The sequence below is a fragment of the Streptopelia decaocto genome (assembly GCF_964273445.1).
Source record: "Streptopelia decaocto genome assembly, chromosome: 8".
Taxonomy (NCBI): Eukaryota; Metazoa; Chordata; class Aves; order Columbiformes; family Columbidae; genus Streptopelia; species Streptopelia decaocto.
In genome coordinates, this window is record NC_138662.1 from 9,375,254 (window position 1) to 9,399,787 (window position 24,534).

General features: G+C 40.3%; 1 protein-coding gene across 3 annotated transcripts in view; it reads right to left on the reverse strand.

Moving 5' to 3' along the window:
• ITPR1 (inositol 1,4,5-trisphosphate receptor type 1) overlaps positions 1-24,534 on the reverse strand; it is a 175,089-nt gene that overhangs the window by 139,714 nt on the left and 10,841 nt on the right. For all 3 annotated transcript variants that reach the window (XM_082060206.1, XM_082060205.1, XM_082060207.1), the window contains exons 2-3: positions 21,486-21,593; positions 17,733-17,803 (exon numbers count right to left, since the gene is read on the reverse strand). In XM_082060206.1, the coding sequence (XP_081916332.1) occupies positions 17,733-17,803; positions 21,486-21,577 (163 nt within the window). In that variant the 5' untranslated portion in view covers positions 21,578-21,593. The remainder of the gene's footprint in view (positions 1-17,732; positions 17,804-21,485; positions 21,594-24,534) is intronic.

Below are 24,534 nucleotides of genomic sequence, written 5' to 3' on the forward strand. Positions count from 1 at the left end.
TAAAGTACTGTTTAAAACATTACAGAGACTCAAACAGATGAGCTGCTCAAGGAAAGCGTTGGAGAATCATGTATGCTGTATAGCAGCAACTTTCTGAGCCAAAATGCTACTATGACATTGTGAGAGTAATCACATTCTTTAAAAGGAAATATTGAAGCTGGTAGGTCACAGCACACAACCTGCCAGAGTAAGGGTATAACAGAGTTTTATATTCCATCCCCAAAGTAGCACTATTACAAACATTGCCAAATATTATAATTTTCACACACATTATCTCCACTTCTTTACAATAACATGTCTTGAAAATTGTCATCAGAGAGCCCACACTCCGAGACAACCCACGTTTGGGGACACAAATGACCGCTAAAATAAGAAAGCTTTCAGCCCTCACTTGAGAGCTGCTTGTGGAATACTAATTAACTTCATAATCCCCAACCTTATTCCAGAGAACAAGTTTTTCTTGTCAAACACCCCTGCGTGGTACTTTTACTAATAAATACATCTAAATAACTGCTGAGTAGAAGCCTTAAGCCATATGCTTGTTATGTGTACAAATCAGATGGGGTTTTTTTACTAAAAACATTTAAACTGAGACTACTGATATACCCACTGTGATATAGCAAGGATGGACCCTTCAGCTCAGCAACAGAACACCCTTTTGCTCTATTTTAATGAAATCTGATGAAGAAACGATCCCTGCAGTCTCCATATTGTAAGGTCTATTAGATTTAGGATTAATTATTTCAGAAATCACTGGAAAATTGTAACAAAAATGGGTCAAAATGATTGCAACACTGTCAGAGATGCCAGGAGTGTAGACAGAACATCACATCACACAATCTTCCTTGATCTCTTGGTACCTAGGATTTCCACTTCCTAATGCATGGGAGCGGCTGAGAAGCACTTACTTCATCAGACCTGTCCTCACTCATCCCCACGACTGATCACTGCCTTCCGGTTACTGAAAGGTAAGATGGACAGGAGCAAGTAGACTCCAATAACGGAACCTCGTGCAATTCCATCGTGACACACAGTCCTGCACTGACACTTTGCTGTTCTGTGGGGTATGACCAAAAGGAAAAGGTTTCCAAAGCTGCTGTAAATCTTAGCCTCAAACAGCACAGAGCTACCCAAAGCGAACTGTGGACACCTGACCTCACGAGAAGAGACAAATGTTAATACACACAAAAAAACATCTGGCCAGGTCACAAGCTTATTCCACATAAAGGAGTGTAAAATATCAGCAAACTCATTGTGCTGGCTTGAATAAAACTGCAAAGCACTCTTCTTAAAAAAAAAAAAAATACAGTTGTACTGCACATCCTTGAAGGGCCACATCATTAAAAAGCAATACTTGTTTAAACAATGCATAAAGGCATGTAAGATTGCCAAGGCACTCTTGGCTAAAGCAAAGGCCTGTGAAGTCCACCATGCATGTTAGTCCAGTAACCTCTTCCCTCCCACGCGGGGCAGAAAAAGCCGATTTCCTCTCTTTAGAAAACCCACCCTTCCCTACATGCCTTCAAAGCTCTTCCCTAAGGAACGCACAACACTCGACAGCGAGCAGCTCCCAGGATCCCTTGCAGGAGCAGATTTCATGCATTATCCTCCCCCAGCCTTCCTCCCAGCGTGGCCCTAAAGCAGCTGGCTCAGCCCACTCCCACCCCACGCTCTCCTCCATGGCAACACTTCTGTGTACCAACAGGGAAATACACAGAAAAATGAATAAGAGACTATTTCTGTGTCCTCAGATCTAGCACCCGCATGACACTGGTAATCAAGAATCATTGCAAAGCAAGATGTCCACTTCAGAATTTCAGTCAGTTGCAGAAATTTTGTTGGAGAGGTTGGACTAGCTTCATAGGAGTCTAACAAGTCCAACCTGACAGCTGGTTGTGCCACAGACTTGTAAGCACAGAGAACCCACACAGGATGCTGCCTGACAAAGCTCAATCTCAGACTATTAAATAAGTCATCTGTAGGTAGCTATCTTTTATGGAAGGGTTATTCCATTAAACACCTTACTTTTCTTAATCACCACAAATATCTGGTTGCTATAATCTACTCCTCCCACCACGCTCAGGCTTCTGTCCACTAAATAAGACGACATATTGCAGCCCTACCACATCAAAAGATAGATCCACACAATTTCTTCCTATGAATAAAACTACTAGATTTTCACATTTATATAGGTTTCACTCAAAAATTGCTTTTGATGTGTTCAGAAACATCTCTCACCAGCCAACCAACCGATTCTGCAAAAGCTGTGCTCAGAACCAACTCTCTCCAAAGCCACCATTACTACTCCAAGGAAAGAGCCTGAGGACGTAAGACACAGCACAAAGCAGGTCCTGTCCCCAAGAGCATTTACCACTGTACAAAGGAACACAGAAGAATTTCTCTGAGGTCACAACAAGAAACACAAGATATTCGTACTGATGCATGGGAGGATGTCCATGGGCTATTGTGAAGGCACCATCGGACCATCACATAGATCTGATGAGGCCAAAGCACTGTAGGAGGAAATGTTCATTTCTTCAAGTTAACTGATTCAATCCAAAAAAATATCCAGGGAACATTTTCAGTCCTTCCAAAGAGATCAGGATAATGCAGCATTATACTGCAATAAACATTAGACAGCACTGTTTCTGGACCAGTCACTTTCAAAGGTGGCAAAAAATATCTAGGTAAACTTTACCTTTGCAAAATGATAAATATTTATAAACAGATGTTCTCCTTTCTACTTACCAGTATCAGGGTACTATGGCTTTGCAATTCTTTAAAAACCTGAAGTATGTTTAAAGTTAGCATAGTGCAAAATATACTTCCAATAAAAATACTGCCAATAAAAATCATCTTTGGAGGTGGGAGAAAAAATCTTAGGGCTTCCAACACAAGCCACACACTAACTCAAGAGATATTCAAAGTAGCTGAGTCACTGTGGTTTTCTCAAATGAGCCTTTAACTACAATTTGAAGAAAGGAACATTAAGTGACAGGCACTTCAAAATCTCTGAAGGATAAAAGTTTTTCTTTTAAAGTTACTAAGTCTAAGGCTGCAACTCATTTTCCTGACACTTTTTTGAGCACTTTCATGTCAAGTTCCCAATATAATGTTTAACTTTAATCCCGTATGAGCCATAATTTAAACCCTGCACGAATATCACATTGCTCTTCAGAGCAGTTAACTGTTTGGGGTCTCTGACCACACTGTCTCAAAGGTGCTTTGTGAACTGGGAAAAGGACTCTCAACACTTCTCTATGCAGAATGAGTACAACAGCCTGTGGTGATGGGCTTCTCTGAATAATCTGAGATTTTAGTAAAACCCCAAGGTCTTTTTTTTTTGTCCCTCTCCAAACTCCACACTTAGCACCCCCCTTCCCCGCTACCTCCAGTTGTGGTTTTACAGCTACGGTAGCTGCAGGGCCAGCAAAGCAACGACCAGGCTCACTATACATGGAAAAACAGAGCACAGACAAACAAATCCAGTAGTTTCTGCACAGCAAAGGTACAACAAAGAGAAGAGAAAACGTAAATGTTGGAGTAGCTAAAGGTACAGCAAGACGGCATTAATTCTGCATGAGAAGCAGACAGCTCCAGTCCATCCCTTCCCAGTTATCAGACAGCCGCATCTGAGGCTGGAACAAACCTCAGCAAGGATGAAAAGAGCCTCAATAGAGCACAAACATAAACATAAGCAAGCTATCAGTTCTGAAAGCTTTAACACGGAAAGCTGAAAGAGAAATTTGTGCAAACAGAAATCCCCTCCCCCTGGAAAGTATCTGAGAAAAGAATCACTTTTTCTGATTTTTTTTTTTCCCCCCAAGAACTTTTACAGTTTCCTCTACAGTTTTGGGCCGTATTTCTTTCTTCTTTAGCATTTCAGAAAATTAAAAACTTCAATGTTTTCATATTCTTTTCAATAAAGGATTCTTGGAGAAGTCACCAAAGTAAAATATCTTCTTCAGTTGTATTCTGAACATTCATTCATTCTCACCAATGTAAAGAATACCAATCCCATATGAACTCTGCATCTTCTCACAAGCCTGCAAAGGGCTTTCCTTTTCCTCGTGCTGCTCCCTCTCCATTCTGCTTCCCATTTCATGGATACTGGCTTGGGGTACAGAGGCAGGAAAAGTGAACTGTAGAGCCTCTCTGGAAACACAGACTGAAATGGGTTTATTCTCAATACAGCTGCAGGGTTTCCCCTCAATCACACATTTCATAGAGGCAAAGCACTAGTTACATTTGCTCCCTTTATGGCTTTCTCTGCTACCCATATGCCTTCCAGGTCCTGAAAATGACTGTTTAACATTGAGGATTGTAAAGACTGAAAAACTATGGCGGTGGCTTCTGAACTTTCAAGGTAGCTTTAGCTAAATACTAAAAGCGATAAATATGAGAATACTTTCTCAACTTCTTTCATCAGATAAAAATTCCAAATTAAATGTCAATCATAATATTAAGATGAAGAGAAGCTGACAAGAAATCTTACTGGATTTGCAGAACATAGCTACAATATAAAATCATCTATATAGACTGCACTCCCTTCTCTTGCAATTTTTATTTGTGTGTATATATATATTTACACACACACATATGCACGCAAGCCTATAGACTGTAAGAGAAATAAGCTGTTAAATTCCAAAGTTTAAGTGTTCTCTGCAGACAAATTCTTACCCTAATGCAGAATTATCATCTGCCAAGTGTCTCAAATCTTAAAAAAAAAAATAAAAAAAAAAAAAATAAAACACATGACTGATAGCATATGGGGGAAAAAAATATCTGGAATTAAATCTTGTGGATAATATTTGAAGGATCTTCTCCTCACTGTCATTCTCCACGACCGAGGCCATCTGCCTGACAAGGAGTGGGAGGATATAAATTCTTAGCTTAGTTTAAAACTTGTCAATGATAACCAAGAATTATCTGCAAAATTTATATTGCCTTCAGACTTCACCTTCCAGTCCATAAGACTTGAGCTCCCAGGGTGCTGCCAATCCTGTTTAGAGAGTACGCACTTTGCAGCAGGGAAAGGTAATTCCTCTGTGTATTGCTCGGTGCTGAGCACACGCAGGACGCGCAGTCACCATCCACTGCCAAATGCTCCCACAGCAACCACCAAAGATACAGCTTTTGTTTCCCAGGAAAATGTGGTAGTTGAGTTATTCTTACAGTACGGTACCTCAAGTTCTTATCAGCTTTCGTTGCAACCACATGAGTATGGGATGCATTATTTGCTTTTTAATCAATAGAGAAAATGCACTTTTGAAGGACAGAACTAAACAAATCAACACAACCCCCAGAAAAGCTGAATGTATGTGTATGTTCCAAAAAGAATCTTTGCTTAACATTGATGTTAAAACACGAGTGAGAACTCAACGGCACCTGGATACTTTTAACAAGATGTAGTTAAATTAATAAAAACACTGTAGTTGAGAAAGTAATCTCTGCCTGGGCCAAAGCCATTTGCAACCAAGTAAAATCACAAATCCACTACTTGGTTCTTCAGCCTTCCCTTGAAGCCTTTGGTGCTGATTCACTGAAGCATCCAGGCTGGACTAATGGAGCATTTGCCAGATGGGTACTGTAACTTCTGCTTTTGGGAGGTGATTTCAAAAACACTGCAGTAAATATCCAGCTCAGTCCTCTTTCAGGTCACATTCAGTATCCCAGCACCATCAGGTTCGCACAATTTGACTTCAGAGGTTTGCAGAGAGGGGACTAAACTTTTCCTCTTTCCACAGGGGTACCACTTACATTCTAATAATACTGAGATTTATTCTTGTTTCTTCCAAAACAAAACGCAGCTTTACAGCATAAGGAGCAGTCAGGGACTGGAATCCTGAACACAAACCAACCCTTTTGTCCTGATCCATCCCGGCAGCCTGAACTGCTGCCTCTTGGGGCTGTTGGAAGTTCAGTGGTGCTGGCGAGAGATCAGGCACAGCTCTGAAGGGGGGAAAGGATTTTTGTAGATACAGCTCAGATTTTTCCCTTTTCAGGATGGCTGCTCCCTCATCCATCTCTTTCACTTCCTCATGCCTACAAGTACTGAGTTTATTTTTTCCTTGTATAACTTTTTAACCTCGACAAATAAAAGGGCTGACATTCACTAAACACAAGGTCTAAGTGCTACCAGATTGCTTTCTGTATCCTTAATAAAATCTGGCTCAGAGATAATTTGTTTTAGTTAAAGCAGCAGATGATCCTGGAGCAGCATTTTCTAGCAATGTCACAGTTTTTCTGCTGTCAGTAAAGCTTGGAGGTGATTTCTTATTCTGAAAATCTAAGTGCTGCAGAAAGACTCTTCAACCAAAATACATGCAGTTATGTTTTCATTGAACTTCTGTATGTTATATAAACAAAACAGATAATAATTGCCAACAGTGAGAACTCAGCACTGATTATTTTCACAAATTAGGTATGAAGGAAGTGTTAGTCCTAACACATAAGTAACTCTCTTACTTGACTGAATAATAAGTTGTTCATTATAAAAAAGTTCTCGAGAAACACTGCATTTAGTGTCAGTCAATCTGTAATGGCTATTCTAGTGTTTGAAACATTCACATGAGACGTGTCAACCTGAATGCTTTGACTTTCTCTGTAAGATAACTGTATTTAATTAGCGCTACCGAGCTCAGATTCCTCAGCATCTCTGCCAGGCTGCATCCAGAGCAGCTGAAGGCAGAGGCACTGACGGCTCCGGTACCATAACCAGCTGGCACAAAGCCTCTGCCTGAGCTGCCACAAAATTATGCCAAACACCCCTGCATTTTGTCCTTTGCTATGACTACAAAGTCAGAAGTTTAAAAGGCAAGCGCACTGCATAAGCAACAGCCTCCTACATAGGCCATTAAAAAAGAGAGGCAAATAAAAAAAATCAGCATAGGTATGTTTACAAACGATACTTTTTCTAGGTGAGAAATACAAGGCTTCTTTATACTGGTTGCATTTGTTAGGAGCCACTAAATGCTAATCTGGGATTTTTGCAACACCCTACCCCAGCTGGTCAGTTGTCAAGTAAAGAAACAAACTCATATTTTCCAGTTTATTCTAAAGAACCAGTATGTGCTTTTCAAGACTGACCTCAAAGCAGCGAATTCCCTTCTGGATTGCAAAAAATGCAGCACAGCTTTCAGAATCAAGAATCTTCACTAACAGCTCACTTGTTTCCTAGCATTTGGATCATAAACTTTAAAGTTATGCAGGAAAGACTGGAGATTTTTATGTGGACATGTACTAAATCACAAGGAGCTTGACAGATTGCACTGGCACCTTGATCCCCACCCAGCAATGTAAGGAACTCAGCTGGAGGTGCTATTAATGCATCACTAACTGAAGAAGAGAAATAACACTCAGGTGTTGACACATTAAGTACTATACTTCATCTTGAAAGATGAATCCAAATTCTGCAACAGAAAGAACAGGGTATTTAATCTCCAGCAGCAATGTGGGAACAGAGGAAGGTGCAAGTGTCACTGGCAAGGTCTGGCTTTCATAATAGCACTTTTTAATGGCTGGCTATGCTGGCAGCATCACCATTTTTCTTCTGACTGCTCTCAAACAGAAGTACTCACAGCATTACTTCCCTGAGCTTACAGCTGAGGAGATACTAGTGCTTCAGTCAGGACCCATGCTCAGTGAAGAACAGGCTACCCGGAAAATGAGAAGTGAAATTATTTAACTTCTAGGTTGAGGTTGGGTTCCTCTTCAACTAACGACTCCCATCTGGCACTTGGACACAGTACCTGTAAGACCTCCTTGGTACAGGTAGTTAGCATATTTATCTGTTGTCTTCTTCAGTAAATAACCTAAATTGAAAGTGATTTTGAAATGTAAGTACTTTCAAAATATAAAGCCTTAATTTTTAGGTAAAGTAAAATAATTGAAGCTTTTAGTATAGCTTACTGCTATTGCAAGCAGCACAGAACTTCACTCTGTCCTACAAGCAACAGTGAAGTGAGACACTACAGAACAGATCCTGAAGAGTTTGACACAGACAAGACAAGGGGTATCACACTTCACTGATCTGCTCCCTCTGAAAAATGAAACACCTCATGATGACACCAAGTCAAGGGGGAAGAGGAAATAAAACTTGGTCACATAAAAAAGTTAAGGAGAAAAACTTGAAAATAAATTCATACCTTGGCCAAAGTAAAAGCTAAGTATGGTTTCCTAAAGTTTACTGGGAAAGGCAGCTGGGTTTACAAAGCAGAAAAATGGAAACCCTGAAGCATAAACATGCTAATCCAAATCTGAATTACAAGTTCCAAGAGTATGGATCACATCTTCCCGTGACTGTGTGCTGTATCAGGAATCATAAACTGCGTGTCACAGATGCAAAAACCAAGGGAGCCAAGAGCATCTGCTTGACAGCTCAGCTATGCAAGTGTCAGCGCATTCAAGGTGAAAAACGTTTTCCTAAATCAAACTCCACTGCATTTGTCACCAAGCATTTGTGCTTTTAGACATTCAGGACAGTCCAAAGCCGAGTCTCAGGAAATACATTCAGCAAATTAAAATTGCTTCTGACTAATCACATGCACTTTCAAACTTAACAGCAAAGCACTATCAGAAGAAGTGACGATTGATTAGTAAGTTGGTCTAACAGAAATAACAAAAGCTACCACCAAATGGGTAAGCATCATCCAGATGCTTTAGAAGCTCCTTGTCTAAATCTTCTTCCCATGTATTTGGTATCTCTCAAGCACCAAGGGAACACTGCTCATCACTGCGTCATACAGCAGGTAAGCTGGGATGGAGAGCTGGGTGATAAAGGCTGTCGTCTCAGTGCTGCCAACAAGATGCCAGCAAAGCTGTGTTTCACGAGCACAGTCCTGTACGTCAAGCTTGCTGAGAGGGCAGTTCAGCCTCCTCAGCTGCAAACTACCATTCAAGAGCTACAGTAAGGAAAATTCAGCATGTTGGTGGCACCTGAAAGCTATGTGGGCAATACAGTTCAGCCAGGCAGAAACTCTGAGCAGGCTGAATGAGAACTCAAATTTCAAACACAACAGACAGCTCAACTAGCTTCCCACCCCAAACTTGCATATTACGTATTTTTCTTACATTAATACCCAAATAAACAACTTGCACATAAGAAAACTTGGTAATTCATCACAGTTCCCGTATTGCCAAGAAACAATCTTTGACTCTAGGTTACTGCAGTTTGATAAGATCTCACCCAAAGCTAAGGTCAGGTGTAATAAATGCACTCTCACAGGTGTTCTGGACTGATGGCAATATTTTACACACCAGATCTTACCAACAGCCTCTCTCCAACTCTCTCCCTTATGTTTCTCTAACATTTTAGACAGCTGATGAAAAGCTGAAGCTGTTTAGTACCCGGTACCTGGGAGATTGCTTCCCTCATACACAGTTATTTTTCCCCACAAACTTCATGACTTTATCCATCTGCTTCAATATTTGCATCCTTCTATATGAGTAAGATTCCTTCATCTGCAGTAACAGAAAGCACAACACTGGCTCTTGAGTTTATTTGAAGGTACTCTGGAAGTACTTCATACTGATGAGACTCACCAGCATGTTAATTTTCCCAGCTCACAGAACGGACTCAGAGCTTTAAAGGAATATGGCAAAGGAGATTGAGTGCACAGAAGAACACAACCGTTGAGCTACCCTAAATATTAAGCAAGCCACAAATTTTAATAACTTTGCTATAATAATAGAGATGCACCAATGTCACCCTACCCCCACAATTCATCAAGGCATTTCACTCCCTTGGGCTCTTGTGACTAAGTATAATATTTCATTAAATATCCTGTTCATACTGGCTTATGTACTAGGGAACACACTAATTTTAGAAAACTGATTAGCTAGTTCTTTCTAACCGAATGTTATTGTAGCTAAGGTCAGATTTTGCACTGAAACTATGGCAACAAAGCCACAGTATTCTTTTGTCTACAAGGTTGGGGTTAGGTTTATTAACAGTACTGTTCTACTTAATAGCTAAGCACTGTTTTCTGGCAATCCCCCCCCTGAACCTACCTGAAATACCCTGAACTTTCCACGAGGGAAAAAGCTCAGACCTGTGAGAGCTGTTGAGAGAAGAAGAAACATTCACACCAGCACATAGCTTATTTCTTCATTTTTAGGATACAGTCACTACACCAGTGCATTTCCCACCATCCTGCACAGTGTGTCCCATCAGCACAGAATTACTACCCTGATTTTTAGATGGGCAAACAAAGTGCACAGATCATAAAACTTCACACTAGGAGTCCAACTAAATCCCTCATCATTCTTTAGCAGCATTTTTTGTACAGCATTCCAGTTATGCATATTAATGGCCACTTCCTATTTCAAATGGGCTTTGCTCTGCCTTCATCTAGATGCAAAACATCAGAGATGAAAGCACTTTAAATCCAGAAGCTGGCAAACAGCTGTTTGACCACAGCATTCTCCGTTCAGATCAGCATGGAAACACAGCCCAGCCTGTGCAAACCTTCCCTGTTATGGTCTTGCTACCACATCACTAGGACACAGGAGGAAAAAAAAACAAACCAAAACAAAAAAACCCAACCGACCAACACCCACCAAAACCACAACATGCTAAACCATCTCAATTAAACAGATAATTATTTACCCAATCATTTATTCACTGTTTCAACAAAGCACATTGGCATCATGGAGTCAGAAAGTCTTCAGGATGTCCTGGTGCTCCAACACACAAAGCTACCAAGTGGACTACAAACTTGTCTGGTTTAATCGGCCAGTAAGGAACCATGCTGCAATAAACACGGCAAATTAAATAAAACAAGTTTTCTGATTCACTCTCCATGACAATACTCGCCATCCTGTGTTTAAAAAAAAAAGGCTTCCCTTTGGTCCTGCATCCAATCACTATTGGATTTCAAAGCAAAACAAGCTATTTTTGAATGCTTAAATAAATTACAGAACACAGCAGGTACACAGAGTATAAGGCCTATTCTCTAACTGTGCTTATAACAGGAGAGCTCCAGTTCCTCCTCTGCTTGCTAATATAGGAAACCACGTAAGCGATCATTGATGAGCCTGGCACTGCCACAAAGCCTGTGGCTAAAAACGTCTGGAGAGGAGTGGTGCTGATGTCCCTCTGAAGTCACCAGGGCCAGCAGAGAAGGCAGGGTCCACCCCCACCATCTCACCTGCAGAGAGCCATGTTCATTCGAGTGGTGCATCAGCTCTTGATCAGCATTCCCTGTCTCACAGGGTCTTCTAAGTTTCAGCAGATACAAAGCACATTTGCCTATATGAAAATACAATGCTTCTGACTTTTCGGTTTTTCGAAATACCTAAATGCCACAGTGACAATCGCCTGTAACATCTGCTTGTACGTAGGATGCAGTGGGCTAAAGATTCGCATTTTAGAGACAGTGCTCAGGATTTCTTCATCATATAAAGGGCATCACATTCAAATGCATACTAGCAGTTGGCAGTTCTCTAGTACAGTTCTATAAATACTTAGAATCATACCAAAGGATTCCGCATCAAGGCAGCAAAAATCTATTTTGGATATTATAACCATATCCTAATTCAGCAAGACTGAAAGATTCTTCCTACACAAAATGACCAATGCTTCAATTTTAAATAAATAAATTACAGGTGCAGGATTAGACTGTATTTTTCTCATTTTTCTCTTCCATCATGCCAACCCTAAAGTTTCTTTTGATTTTACACTAAACCATGATCTTAGTACCCTTTTTGAAAAGGGGCTAAGAAACAAAATTTGTCTTTTAATGGCATTTGGTCCTCAGGAAAAAAAACAGAAGTTAATTAAGTAGGTGTTTACTATTGCTGCCCCACTTCCTACTTTCAGTATTCAGCACATGCATCTTAGTCTGTCTTGGACATCTCAAAACTGAAAAGGAGTCACTTTGCTATTGCAGGCAACTTGCTTCTCTTCAAGATCACCATGCTAAGCTCTGAATACAGCACTCAAGCACTCTCAGAAGTTCTGCCTCTTGCATGAAAAACAAATCCTGCTATTAAATCTGCTAATACATAATACAATACAGAGTGAAAAAAGCCATCTTTAGATATTAGTTTAAATATTCCTTAAAGGAATCTAGGCACCTTAGTAATATACCCAAACATTTCACCAGTACTGGAAACCCCAAGTCTGAAGAGAAAAAGGAGCCTGAGGTTGGCCATGCAGCCCAGGTCTATCACCCCCCTGCTTCTCACCATCATTCCAGGAATAAGCCCTCAACCCTCTGCAAAACACCCACTCCAACTCATCTAATATATGCAGAAAGTCATACAGTTCAGACTATTTCACATCAAAGTTTAAAAAGCAATCTGAGCTGATAGAATTGCTTTCACAAGAGTAGATTTGGAAAAGTATACTCGGAGAGCATATGGAGGGCAATAAGATTTTGAAGTTTCACGCTTATCTGAAGCTGAACACATGATACCTACTAAAGGCTTATATTGAAAAAAATTCTTCTTGATGAGTACAAGGAATGGTACTGAACTACCTCATTACCGACAACGCACATTTCTATACACTGCTAATATTTTTCCCAAACTAACAGGCAGATGTAGCTGGGTATTTGTTTTAGTTTGTTTTTTAATATTCTGGAGTGTTCAGGAAAACTATGTATGTGACCCTCCAACTGAAAATTCCCTTATTCTCAGTTCTAATGCCAAACTATAAACAAGCTTGCTTTGGCTAAATAAGACTAAATAATCCTGTACGTATGCAACATAACCCCATAGCCTCTATCAGTACAGCATAAATTATATGGTTTCCTTCATATTAAACAAAGCAGTAGTGCAGAGGCTTCAGATTGTTGATGGCAAAGCCATGAAGAACAAAACATAACTAAAGCACTTCTTTTATGTAGAAGTGTATTGACTTCCATCAACGCTGAGCACAGTGTGATTTTAAGAGAAATCCATTCTAAGAATTGGCATGTGTAGACATACACATATTTTTAATACATACATATTTCTGTATAATAGCTTCTTTGTAGTGCCCACATAATTTCTTCTACTGAAGCTGAGCTTGCAGTTCAAAGGCTGAGACCCCTGGTACCAGCCCCTAACTTGTCATCAGACTTCATGAAGGCGACATTCAGAAACAGCACACAGTATGGATCAGGATCCAAAGAACAAACAGAATTTGAACTACTCATCTTCTGCTTCACCATGAGGGTATTTTAAGTCTAAGATACGGGTTCATTCCTTGAACATCTTGCCAAAAAAAGAGTGTTGCCCAGCAACTATGAAAACAATGTTCTGGAAGGAGGTGGCTGCAGGACAAATTAACCCCGTAAGCGCCCTTTTCCCCTGCGTTTCACGCAGCTACTGCAAAGCCTCTGGATCCCTGGCAGACAGATCCTCATCCCAAATAAAGAGCCGTCAGGAATTTCCTGAGAAGGCTGTCAGACAGACTGCTTTGCTGTAGTAGCAGTGTCTTGCATGAAGCAAACACATTTAGCTCAGCACAGCGTTATGTTCCAACACAAAATGAACACAAATAAAACCCCTGCAAAGGCACACATGAACTAGCAGAGCACAGAAGCAGCAGGTAAAGCACAAAATTATCAGTCCTGGGCTCTGCTTCAGCGTCATCACTATTGCTGGGTCTGACTTTAATTTGCAAACTAGTTATCCGTCTATGTGCATTTAAGTATGAATTATTCCTGAGGAAACACTGGTGCCCTCAGCCTGGCTAGAGGGTCAGCTGTAGTTCATACTTTCCACATAAAACATGCATCTTAAAAAGATGTTCATTTATAGTCACTATTCAGATGCAGAAGCATACTCAAAGATGGAGATTAGAGCAGCGATTCCCGCTTTATAAAAATACCTAAAATGTCTTTTTTTTTTTTTTTTTTCTTTCCCTCCAAAGCACTACAGATAACCAGGGAACTGTCGCAAACTTTCTTTTTTTGGAGACTTGTACAACTAGGATTTTTTCCAGGAATCTCATCTGTACACACTATATTCAGATCAGTTAAGTAAAATACTCTTCTGCAAGAATTTTCATAGTAACATTTTTAAAAGGGAACACTCTAATGAATGTACTCTTAAGTCTCAACATTTTGCAAGGCCGTTTTAGAGGAGTTTTGAATTAGTTTGAGGTTAAAACATGAGGGGTGAGAGAAACCTCACAGCCAAACCATCATATGTAAAATAGATTCAGAAAGCCAGAATTAAAAAAAAAACAAACCCACTGATATCTCAAAGACCACAATTACCATCCAACCTCAGCCACTAACTTCAGTTGTTACCTACTTCTGATTTGGATAGGGAAAAGCAAAAAGAAAAAAAGTCAGCCTTCACACCTTCAAGTGATCAAACTAATGTTTTTAAAGGACCTAGAGGCACAACAGCATTTAATGTGAATTAACACCTGGTAAACACTCATAACAACTTGAAGGTGCTGGACTAATACCTTTCTTTAGAGTTTTTTCCAACTCCAGGACTTCAGATTTTTCCATCTAATATACTCTCTGAATTTTATTTTATTTTTTTCAATGTCTCATTTATACTTCTACACCTCCCTCTCAACCTACCTGAACTCTACCCCACCTCACTCTCAGCCTCCTCTTCCATTTCGTCCCTTTCAGGGCTCCACCACCACCAGATCAATTCATCAGCCTACTCTTTCCACAACTTTTGTCAAAGCCAGCCCTCGTGTCCTCAAGATACCTCTGCACGTCCTCTTCTGAGCAGACCAAGGCTCTATCGCTCCCATCTCCAACTCCAGTCATGCTGCTGCAAATCACTGTGTTCAACCCAGCTCTTCTGAACACACACCAAGCTCCCCTCACTGAATTTTCCTTGGGACAACTTGAAGCCAACATTTTAAAAAGGAGTGACTTACTAGCATACAAAAGCCAGTTCCGTTTCAGCTAGGAAGTGCTAGCTTTTCAAAATGCATTCCTCAGGCGGGGACTATTCTCACACCACAAGCAGGTTATCAGTGTTCAGTGACAGCATATACTCACGGCTAAGTGTTACTGTCAACATTTCCTACAAGAGAGGCTCCCTGCAGGAAGGACTGTGCACACACACCAGTGCTTTGTGTACAGCACCTCTGCTGTGTTTCAAGGATCTAAAGTAGAAAGGAAAGAAAACCCACCATCCTGTAGACCAGGGCCTTGCTGCTGCCATGAGATACAACTGATTAAGTGTAGCCTAGGCAACAAGACTTTTTAAAACCTGAAACAGCCATTGCTAAGAAAAAAGCAGGATGGATTAATACTGCTACTCAATACATATACTTTAGCTTCACACTGAATTTTCTTAGAGTCACGTATGCAAATCCAAGGCAGTAAATTTTGTTTCTAGATATCTCTCACCATTTCAAGCATGGAAACTATATTTACAACTGCTTTACATCTGCCCACAGAAGACAGATCTGCTCAGAGAAGCTAGGAATTTCATTTCTTAAAAATACTACCCAAAGCAAGATCGTCAAGATTGACCACAAACTCACACATGCAGTGTTCCTCCCAGGAGGTGACTTCAGATCTGACAGACCTGCGTCTGGACACCTTAAGGCACAGCTCATTCCAAAGAGGATTTGCACATAGATATAAACCAGGTTATAGTATAGAGGTGTTCTTCCAGTACTGTGTAAAGCTATAATGTAATTCACTTACATATGATTAATTTTGGTCCTACTCTAATGGGATTTTCAAAAGTGACTTCTCAGTTACCAGTGCCAGTGTTTTGCTCCCATTTTAATTCAAATCAAGATCGTGCTGCTTCTCAGGCCTCAAACTGCAGCGATCCTATCGGCTGAGATGACTAGTATGGACTTAAGAAATTACCAAACAAACGTGGGCACCATGTACAAAGTTTACTGGATACCAGAACATTTCTACATCAGTTCCCACCCCAGGCTGCTACTCTACAAAAGGTATGTCCATGCTACTGATCTGCCACACCTGTGACACTGCCCAAGACTAAATCTCAAGTATGGAAAAATTAAATATTGAGACTACTGAATTACATTCACCAGATGCCTATGGTTGCTTCATATCCCAGAGGTAAATGTTCTTGTTTGGATAAACGCACCTTGGGGAAGACCTTGTGTTCCATTTTCAAGAGAGGTATTTTTTTGCAAGATGCCATAAAAACACCAAGTAAGATTGCAGAGACACAGCTGTAGCTCCTGACCTTGCCAGAGACATCCCATGCAACACCCCAGACAAGCCTCTCAGTGCCTTTGCTTCATAATAAAACAAAAGGGTAGTTCCCACTTCTGTTGAAGATGCTGTGATAAACTTCATTATTACTTCTTCTGACCCTATTTAATGTGGAAAGCATTTTATCTTAGATTACACTTACAAAGCATGCATATAAATAACAGAAATGCCTGCTAACATTTTATGACTTCTGTTGCCATTTACCACTAAGCATAAACTTCCCCATGAAAGCTTTAGTGAAGTAACTACAAAGGTTGGAAAAGGTTCACACCATTCTTTCTCCATGTATAAATTATAAGTAATATGAGAACATTTACAATGTCTAACCACAATGTTTTATGTCAGACAAATGTCTCTCTGTACTTACAGTTCCTAAACTGTGCTAGAAAGAATTGCCATTTTCTCATTCTTTTGTCTCTCTCTCCTCTCCCCTCCCCTCCTTCTACACCCAGCAGTCTCAGTCAAATCTGGCTTTATTCCTTCATGTGATTTTAACATCAAGAAATGCCTAGTCAGGGCTCTAGTTCACATAACACCATTGTTCCTTTTCTGGAGAGCTTGACATTGAATGGTAAAACTTCCCCAGGTTGCCTCTTCAAGTATTTGAATCATCAGTTATTTATTTTTCCAATAAACAGGACGAAAAAACAACAGGAGCTCACAGACTTGGGCGATATTCTAAAAAGAGAGATTCAGTATGTGAGGCATCCTCATGTCATGGGGAAAAACAAACAAACAAAACCCCAAACAGCAGCAAAGAAAACCAGCAGTACAGAAGGTACATGATTTTCAAGGGCAATCACCTGCAGTTCCATGCAAATCTGAATACAAGTACAGCAATTCTGAGCTCTTGATAAAGCCAAAGCATAACCCAGGAAATAAGATTTATCCAACAAAGAAACAAGACAAACAGTTGCTGCTACATCTGAGAACAGCAATAAAAGGTGTATCAAATATTTCGAATATTTGCCTGAGCTATCCTTTGGGTAAAACATGTAACCAAAGAGTAGAAATAAAAATTCAAGAAGGGTCCTCCAAACCATATCCCAGTTAGTGCTTCTCTTCCTGTTTGAGATTTTATCTTAATCAGCCCTAGCCAAGCTGTGCAAAGAAGGAGACATTAATTTCTTATCACTAAGCATAAGTTTCCTGGCAGAATGAAAGCCGAGTCAAATGTAGTTAATATCGAATGAGATCAAACAACAATAGTTGTTACAAACACTTGCTCCTTTTCATTTTCCTCTTCTCTGAGATTATAGGTTTGATACTAAATGGCATGTATGACAGCGTGGAACAAAAGAAATGAAACTTACAGAGATCCTATAAGCTTGAATAGATCTGAAAGCCAACCTCGGCTGGCAACCCCTCACGAAGAATTTTTTCCTCACTTCACACAGACAGGAACACTTACATATTTCTTTTTTTCTCATGAGTTAGCCTTCATGGAAGATGACACTGAAATATTCTATAGAAGGCATGGAGACCAAAAACAGTCACACGTGACTGCACAAAATGAAGGATGTCTTCCAACCAGGAGAGTAATCAGCTGTCTAATGAACTTACCTCTGAACTTTTTGGGTGGGTTGTTAAGATCCCCTGCTTCTGGCTGTACAACACACCGATCATCCACAAGGCTGCAAAGAAATAAAAAGTAAAGCGAGATTCTATTCCCTTGCAATTGCTTACATCCTTGTCAGCAAAAACAGTCGTTTATTTGCAATATTTTTTCTGAGTGGCCACTTCAGCAGAAGACATTCCCCAAATGCCAACTTATGCCAGATCTTTGTAAGAAGCATGCAGCTATTTTTTACTGTTGCCCAGAGCTATGCTCCTGGATTTGTGGGACAATAAATAAGTCATTGCTCCTTTATACTGCATCATCTTTATGTCCCCTGCTTGAGGTGCAGACAGAACAGCCCATATTCTAGTTAAGTGAGAGACAGGCTTAGAACAACTATTGCCTCTTGGACAGATTTTGAATAATGTTGCAAATGGGTTTATATGAAGGGCAGAGAATAGGAAGATGTGACTACTATGCAGGCTGGACACTGCCCCTATGACCCTTCAACTATTAAGAAAAGGCAGAAACATTAACTGCCACAATAAAAATTGACTCCCAAGAGAAAAGAAGGCATAAATACACTCCCTCCTGCTCACCAGTCATAAACACAAGATAAATCAAGTGGCTGAACTAACCTCCTTATGTTCTACTAGGAAGGAGGTGAACTGGACAAGTAAACCCAAGAGGTTCCAATAGGGAACACCAGGACAGAGCTTCTCCTGTGAATACACATCAGCAAAACTCCCACAGGGTCAATTCACATCCCACAGAATAAATAGTTATGATGCACCTATTACCACTGCTCTGTCCTTAGCATGCTTCAGATCAACACAGAATTGCACTTTTGCCAAACGCTATTTCCAAATAGTGAAAATGTAACTGTAACCATATACTTTGTAGTTTCTGATTTGATCAAAATGACTCAGCTGGCCCCTTAAAACCAATCTGTCAAAGAGGCTTTCTACACAAAAGTAGAAAGTACAACTCCAAGGTCTTAAAGGTTTGAGAGGTCCATTCTCATGCAGAATCAACTTGAGAAAGATTGAGACCTAGAATATGAGAGTTGTTCCTTGCAGAGGCTGGTTACATGCAGGGAGCATCCTGAGACAACAATTATGGAAAATAATAAAGTGCATAAAAATCAAGAGATCAGAGAGATTAAGTGGACTCAACAGTTCTATGCATTTAAAATTTGCATATGCAAACATTCACAGTAAATTGCTTTTTCCCCATGGATTTTCTCCCTATTCAGTGTTATATATACATATGTGTGCTCCAACAAAAATGGTAGTATTAATATTTGAGCTGACTGAAACACCTGTTTCTAGTGAACAAAGGGCCAAAAAACAAAAAAATCAAAAGTCCAATGTGTTACTTTGATCATCCCACACAAAGATAATCTCAGTGCAATATATCCCTCTCATCCTGAGATTAAATTGAAAGTAAAGAGGAACTTCCCAAACTACTAACAAAATAATCTGACAGGGCACAAAACACAAAAGAGTATATATTGTACACCAGTAATCATAATGATGACAGCACTGAGTTTGGGAACCAGCAAAATCCCGATTAAGCAATAGTCATGTCATAGGAGTAGTAAATAGGAACAGTCTTCAAAGATTTAGGACAGCATTAGAATGTATAGTGGTATCTGTTTCTCAACCTTCATTAAGCACATGAACAAGTCATTATACATCGTTATGACATAAGACTGTCAAAACTCCACATGGTATAGAGTACAATTACACCGAGTCTTTCCTTTGCTTCTTTAATTTTCTCCAGGACAAAGAATAAATTAAATATGGAACAAAACTAATTTGATTATGAAGGCTTATTAAGATTATAATGCATTTCATGTTTCATATACCAATTGGGATTTCTGGCTTAAATTAGGCTCAGATGATATGTGGCCATTATATAATGCAGTTACCTTAAAAGAGTACTAATCAAATCAAAGAGGATGCTTGTAACACTAAGGGATCTTTAGACCTGCCATAAGAACATCAAGCCTTAAAAATGTATGTGCCTAGGGCCCATAATGTCTAAAAGGACTACCCATGGTGAAAAATATCTGCTCAGCAATGCCATCAGAAGCCACAGCCACTGCATAATGTTCATCATGCACTGTATGGGATTAAACATAACAACTTTCTACTTGTTCTAGAATTATTTACTGCCAAACTTGCTTCAATACTAGGAAGAAGAAAAATAGCCAAATGTATAGTATTGCTCAATTCATTTTGCCAGTTTTCAGCAGATAGTATTTGGCCAGTCACACAGCTGATCAAACGCTGCAGAGTATATGTGTCATATTTGACGAGTACCTGGGAAATTTGTCAAATACATTCGCCAAATACTATTCAACCAACCCTACTTACTACATCCCTTGCTTTTATCATACCTTCTTTCCCTTCTGGAAGCATCCCATATTTTCTTCTCTTTCCTATAATAGATCATGGTGCATCTTCAGTGTCTGCTTCCTTCTCTGCCCTCTTATTTTCCAGAATCCTAATAGCTAGAGGACTAAACCTACAAGTTAGTTTGGAGTCACTCAGATGAGATTCCAGCCCATCGCTTCCTGCCGAGAGACTTACCAGGATGCTGTCTTTGTACCCTGCTTGGGAGCTCCATTTATCAGATGCATCTGGACAGTAGGCATCAAAAAATCTGAGAAAGCATGTTGGGTTTGTGCCCACTCACCATATCATCAAGCTTCCTCATTGCTTCTTTGCTACTCATTCAGTATTGAAGTACCACAGCAATGTGTCATGCATGCTATTTCCCTCCTTCTAATTTCTCACTGCTCTGAAACCAGGTGGCAGATGTGCTCTTTGAGCTTTTCATCCAGTCCCCTGCAAGGTCTTCCAAATCAGTACACAGCTCCAGTGCCAGCTTCTGATGTTTGGGGAGATTTCTCCTCAGCAGTAGCTGAGCAGAATAAAACATACCCTGTCACTCAGAGCTGTATTTCAATTCCATAGCTTTTCTCTGCAGACTCTTCCTTTTCCTCTGTGAACAGCTACTTTTTGTTTAATGAAGTAGCATGCACCTCTGATGCTTAAGAGGCACTCTCCTACAGAGCACCTACTCTGATGTCTTTGCAGGAGAAAGCACAAAGGTGCTCTGGGGGAAACTTGCCGGGGGCAGGAGCCTGCAAGGCACGGCCCCCACCGCCACCCTGGGGTGCTGCCCACCAGCAAAGCTGGAGATTCAAAACATGTTCTCCTTTAACTGGAGAAGCTCAGTTTTGTTTGTAAAAGAAACCTCAAATACTGTAAGAAAGACAAAACTAGTCATAGTGGTTAGTGGTATATAAACAGTTTGGCTCAGGACTTCTTCAGTATTTTTTTTAAACTGCTTACATTGCCTATGCTACATCCTTTTTTCCAATATGCAGATTGCACTGGGGTCTATTCATTCCTGACTCGGGGAGAAGGGCAGGGAGGGACAGGACAGGACACACAGATGGACATGGGACACACAACAACATAAAAATCATTTTCTTGCATTCGTTCCCTCTACCCACACCTTAACTTGACAAGCTTCTTCCTCCCCATCAAGGCCACCCAAACCACACCATAGCCATTGATACACTCTCCACCTTCCCAAAATCTAACTTGCCATATTACCTTCAGGCCATTTTTATATTTAGGGTCAAATCTCTATGTAAAGCTACCAGGCTTTACCCGGTACTTCCTGAGCTCCAACAGTCCTCCTTACGGATGTTTTTAGTACAAAAGAACGGCTGTTCTTACCCCAAAGTGCTAATAAATCCATTTGTTGAGCCCTCTGCATAGAGAGAACAAATATCTCCAATATGAAGGAAGCTCGACATCTTGTCGGTCATCTCTGGCTTACTGCCCCTAGAAGAATAAAGCAGAACATTACTCTTTATCAGTCAGAATTTCTTGGTATAAGTTACTCGAGGTTACAACAACAGGACCCTTCGCTTTTGTTTGTTCATTTGTTTTGGAAACTGAACAAGTTCTTGCACTTGAATTTCAGGTATCAAAGAAAACACAGCATGTCAAAATTCTTGCTTTGAAAAATAAACTAGCAAAAACCAAGCAGGTACCGGCATCCCATTCAGCCATTTCAGTCCAGGCGTACGAACACATTTCATCCTATGGCAAGAGGGGAAGGGGGAAGAAGAGTGGGCTGCCTCAGCTTAACACGTTATTTGTACCTTCTAAAACACAACATATTTCTTTCCCAGATTCCTTGTCAGAATCAAAGGTAGGTTTAAACATATTTTCAAGGTTCTCTGGTATGCTAGTATGAATTGTAATGTAAAATATGTATGTGATTCATGTAAATATTTTGGGTCACGTCAAAATATTGACATGAGCAACACTGAGGTAGCTGCCCACTTTCAGCTGTGGTCCCAAAGACAGCAGTAGGTGAAGACCCACTGAATATGCCTGACCGTGATGATTTTGCATGTAAAAACATCAAGATTTTTCACAAATACTTCAAATTATTTATGTATCAGGAAGCAAATCTCTGTGGAATCAGGAACTCTTCAATCCTGTTTTTAAAAAAGATTGCCCAAACAACACTGAAGAAACAGCTGCTTAGTGTTGTCAACTTCCTCAGTACTAAGAACTATCCTTATTTTCTTTAAAGCCCCAAATCCTGAATTGAACGATACAGGATCTGTCACTTACGTAAAGACATAAAGGAGAGTTTCTGTCTGTCACAGCAACAAAGAAAGAAACAAACAACATGAGCGCAGATAAAACAAAGCTCAAATGAACAGATTTTCAAAAACATCTTTTCCAAGGCCATTTACTGGGTTCTTGGAGATCCTCCTAAGCCATGTTTTTGATCTCTGAGTTCAAAACATCACAATATCTGTCTGCTCCTGGGGTTTCAAACAGCAGGCAGAAACGCAGCTACTCCAACCTGCTCATTCTCGCCACGATGACTCGCTCTGCAAGGCAGCCCCGCTGGGACACTGCCCAGGACCATGCTCCCAGATTTAAGGGAAAATAACTGGAAACACTTCCACCCTCTCCAACATCACACCCAAATCAGTTTTAAATGGTGTACCACCAGGAAAATGAAGCAGCAGGAAATTATGCTTATTATAGAGCACAGCCCTGACATTGTACGGGGGATAAATATCCCCTTTCACTGAACATTATCTTGTTTACCAAAAGTGTAAGGATCAAGTTTATTAAGCAAGGCTGTAGCTCAACAAGGACAGATTCATGGAGATTTAAAAGCTGCTGTTAATAATGTGCTGCAGATATGAAAGTGCGAGCAAAAACGTGAAGCGATGCTTTTCTTCTAGAAAGCTCCAAATAGCTATCCCTCCTTGCTGCCTCACTCCCAAAGAGTGGTGGTGGCAATAACAACTTTCATTATTATTAAGTCAAAGCACATTACAGGCATTCTCATGCCTCTAAATCCCTGTGTCATCTGTACAATTAAAGACAAATCCAGGAAACAAAAGGTAACATGCCAAGTTCATATGCAGGGTAAGAAAGTCTCAGCCCCTCTGAAATCAAATCCATGACATCCAAGTTAACAAGAAACACAGATACTTCCAAACACCCCATTTTTACAATGGCATGTAAGGTATGCCATTCAGGGTGCAAGGGGAATTACTTTACTGGACTATATCATTTTTGCTTTAGAAGAGGCAGATGATCACAACTGCTCCCAAGAGCATGAGAAGGTCAAAATGACGGGCAAAAAAAGAGAAAAAAAATTATCTCAGATCCTTGTCCGAAACCTGGCCCGAGGATAGACAATCAAACTTCTGCATTATTTTCCAGAATATAGCCTCAATTTTTTTGTATTTTCTTTACTGAGGAGGATCCTGACATACCATGACATATACCATGATGTTGTAACTACGACATACCATGTTGTATAACCCCTAAAATAAGCTCTTTTCCAATTTATTGACATTAATAAGATGTTTAGCAGCTTCACCTATAATCACTATATGGTTATAGATAACGTAAGTCTGGAAATAGTTCAAGTACACGGTATGATTGAATTTCATTGTCAGTCTGTTCACTAGATCCTTTTTAAAGTTTCCTGGGCAGGCTTGCAAAGGCATCACTACAGAGTCAGGTTCTGCCTTGGTGCACCTCAGAGTGCTGAACCTCAACCCCTCCTGGTCCCAACCTGGGGAGCCGTGCTCCTCACACTTCCCGCTGGTCAGCAGCTTTGCTGGAGTCCAGACTTAAGCCTTAAAAAATTGTAGCCAGATCAACCCTTTTCTCAGGCATGCAGTATTTAGCATATAAGTCCTCACTCAACCCTTTCTTGTATTCTTTTTGAAAACTGTTTTAATGTTGATCAGTGTGCCGTTATCTCCAACAGAGCTCGGACAGTGTGCCTCCACTGCTCTCACGAAGCATGCTGCCAGTTCCAAGTAGGGTGAGCCTCTTTATCCTATGGCTTACCCACAGTCAAAAGCAATATTATGAACACTGTCTACATCTATCACGTTTTTTAATAACTGAATACTGAAATTCAGTCCACTTGACATTTATCTTTAAACATGCTGTTTCTGAGATTGGCCGGTGCTCAGGAACATGCTGAACTGGCAGATGGAGTGAGGGACTTAATGACCCAACAGGCCCCCTCACACAGAAGATTTACAAGAGAATAAATTTTAAACTGATTTAGCTTACTTCAAAGCTGCTTTCACAGTCTCCTCACAAAGGACTCGTGACACCTAACAAAATTACTCCACTAATTTTCAGTTATTTGCATTAAACACTAGATGATCTGCTACCTCAAACTGAATGTTTTCCACCTCAGATAAGAAGGACAACTGGGCTA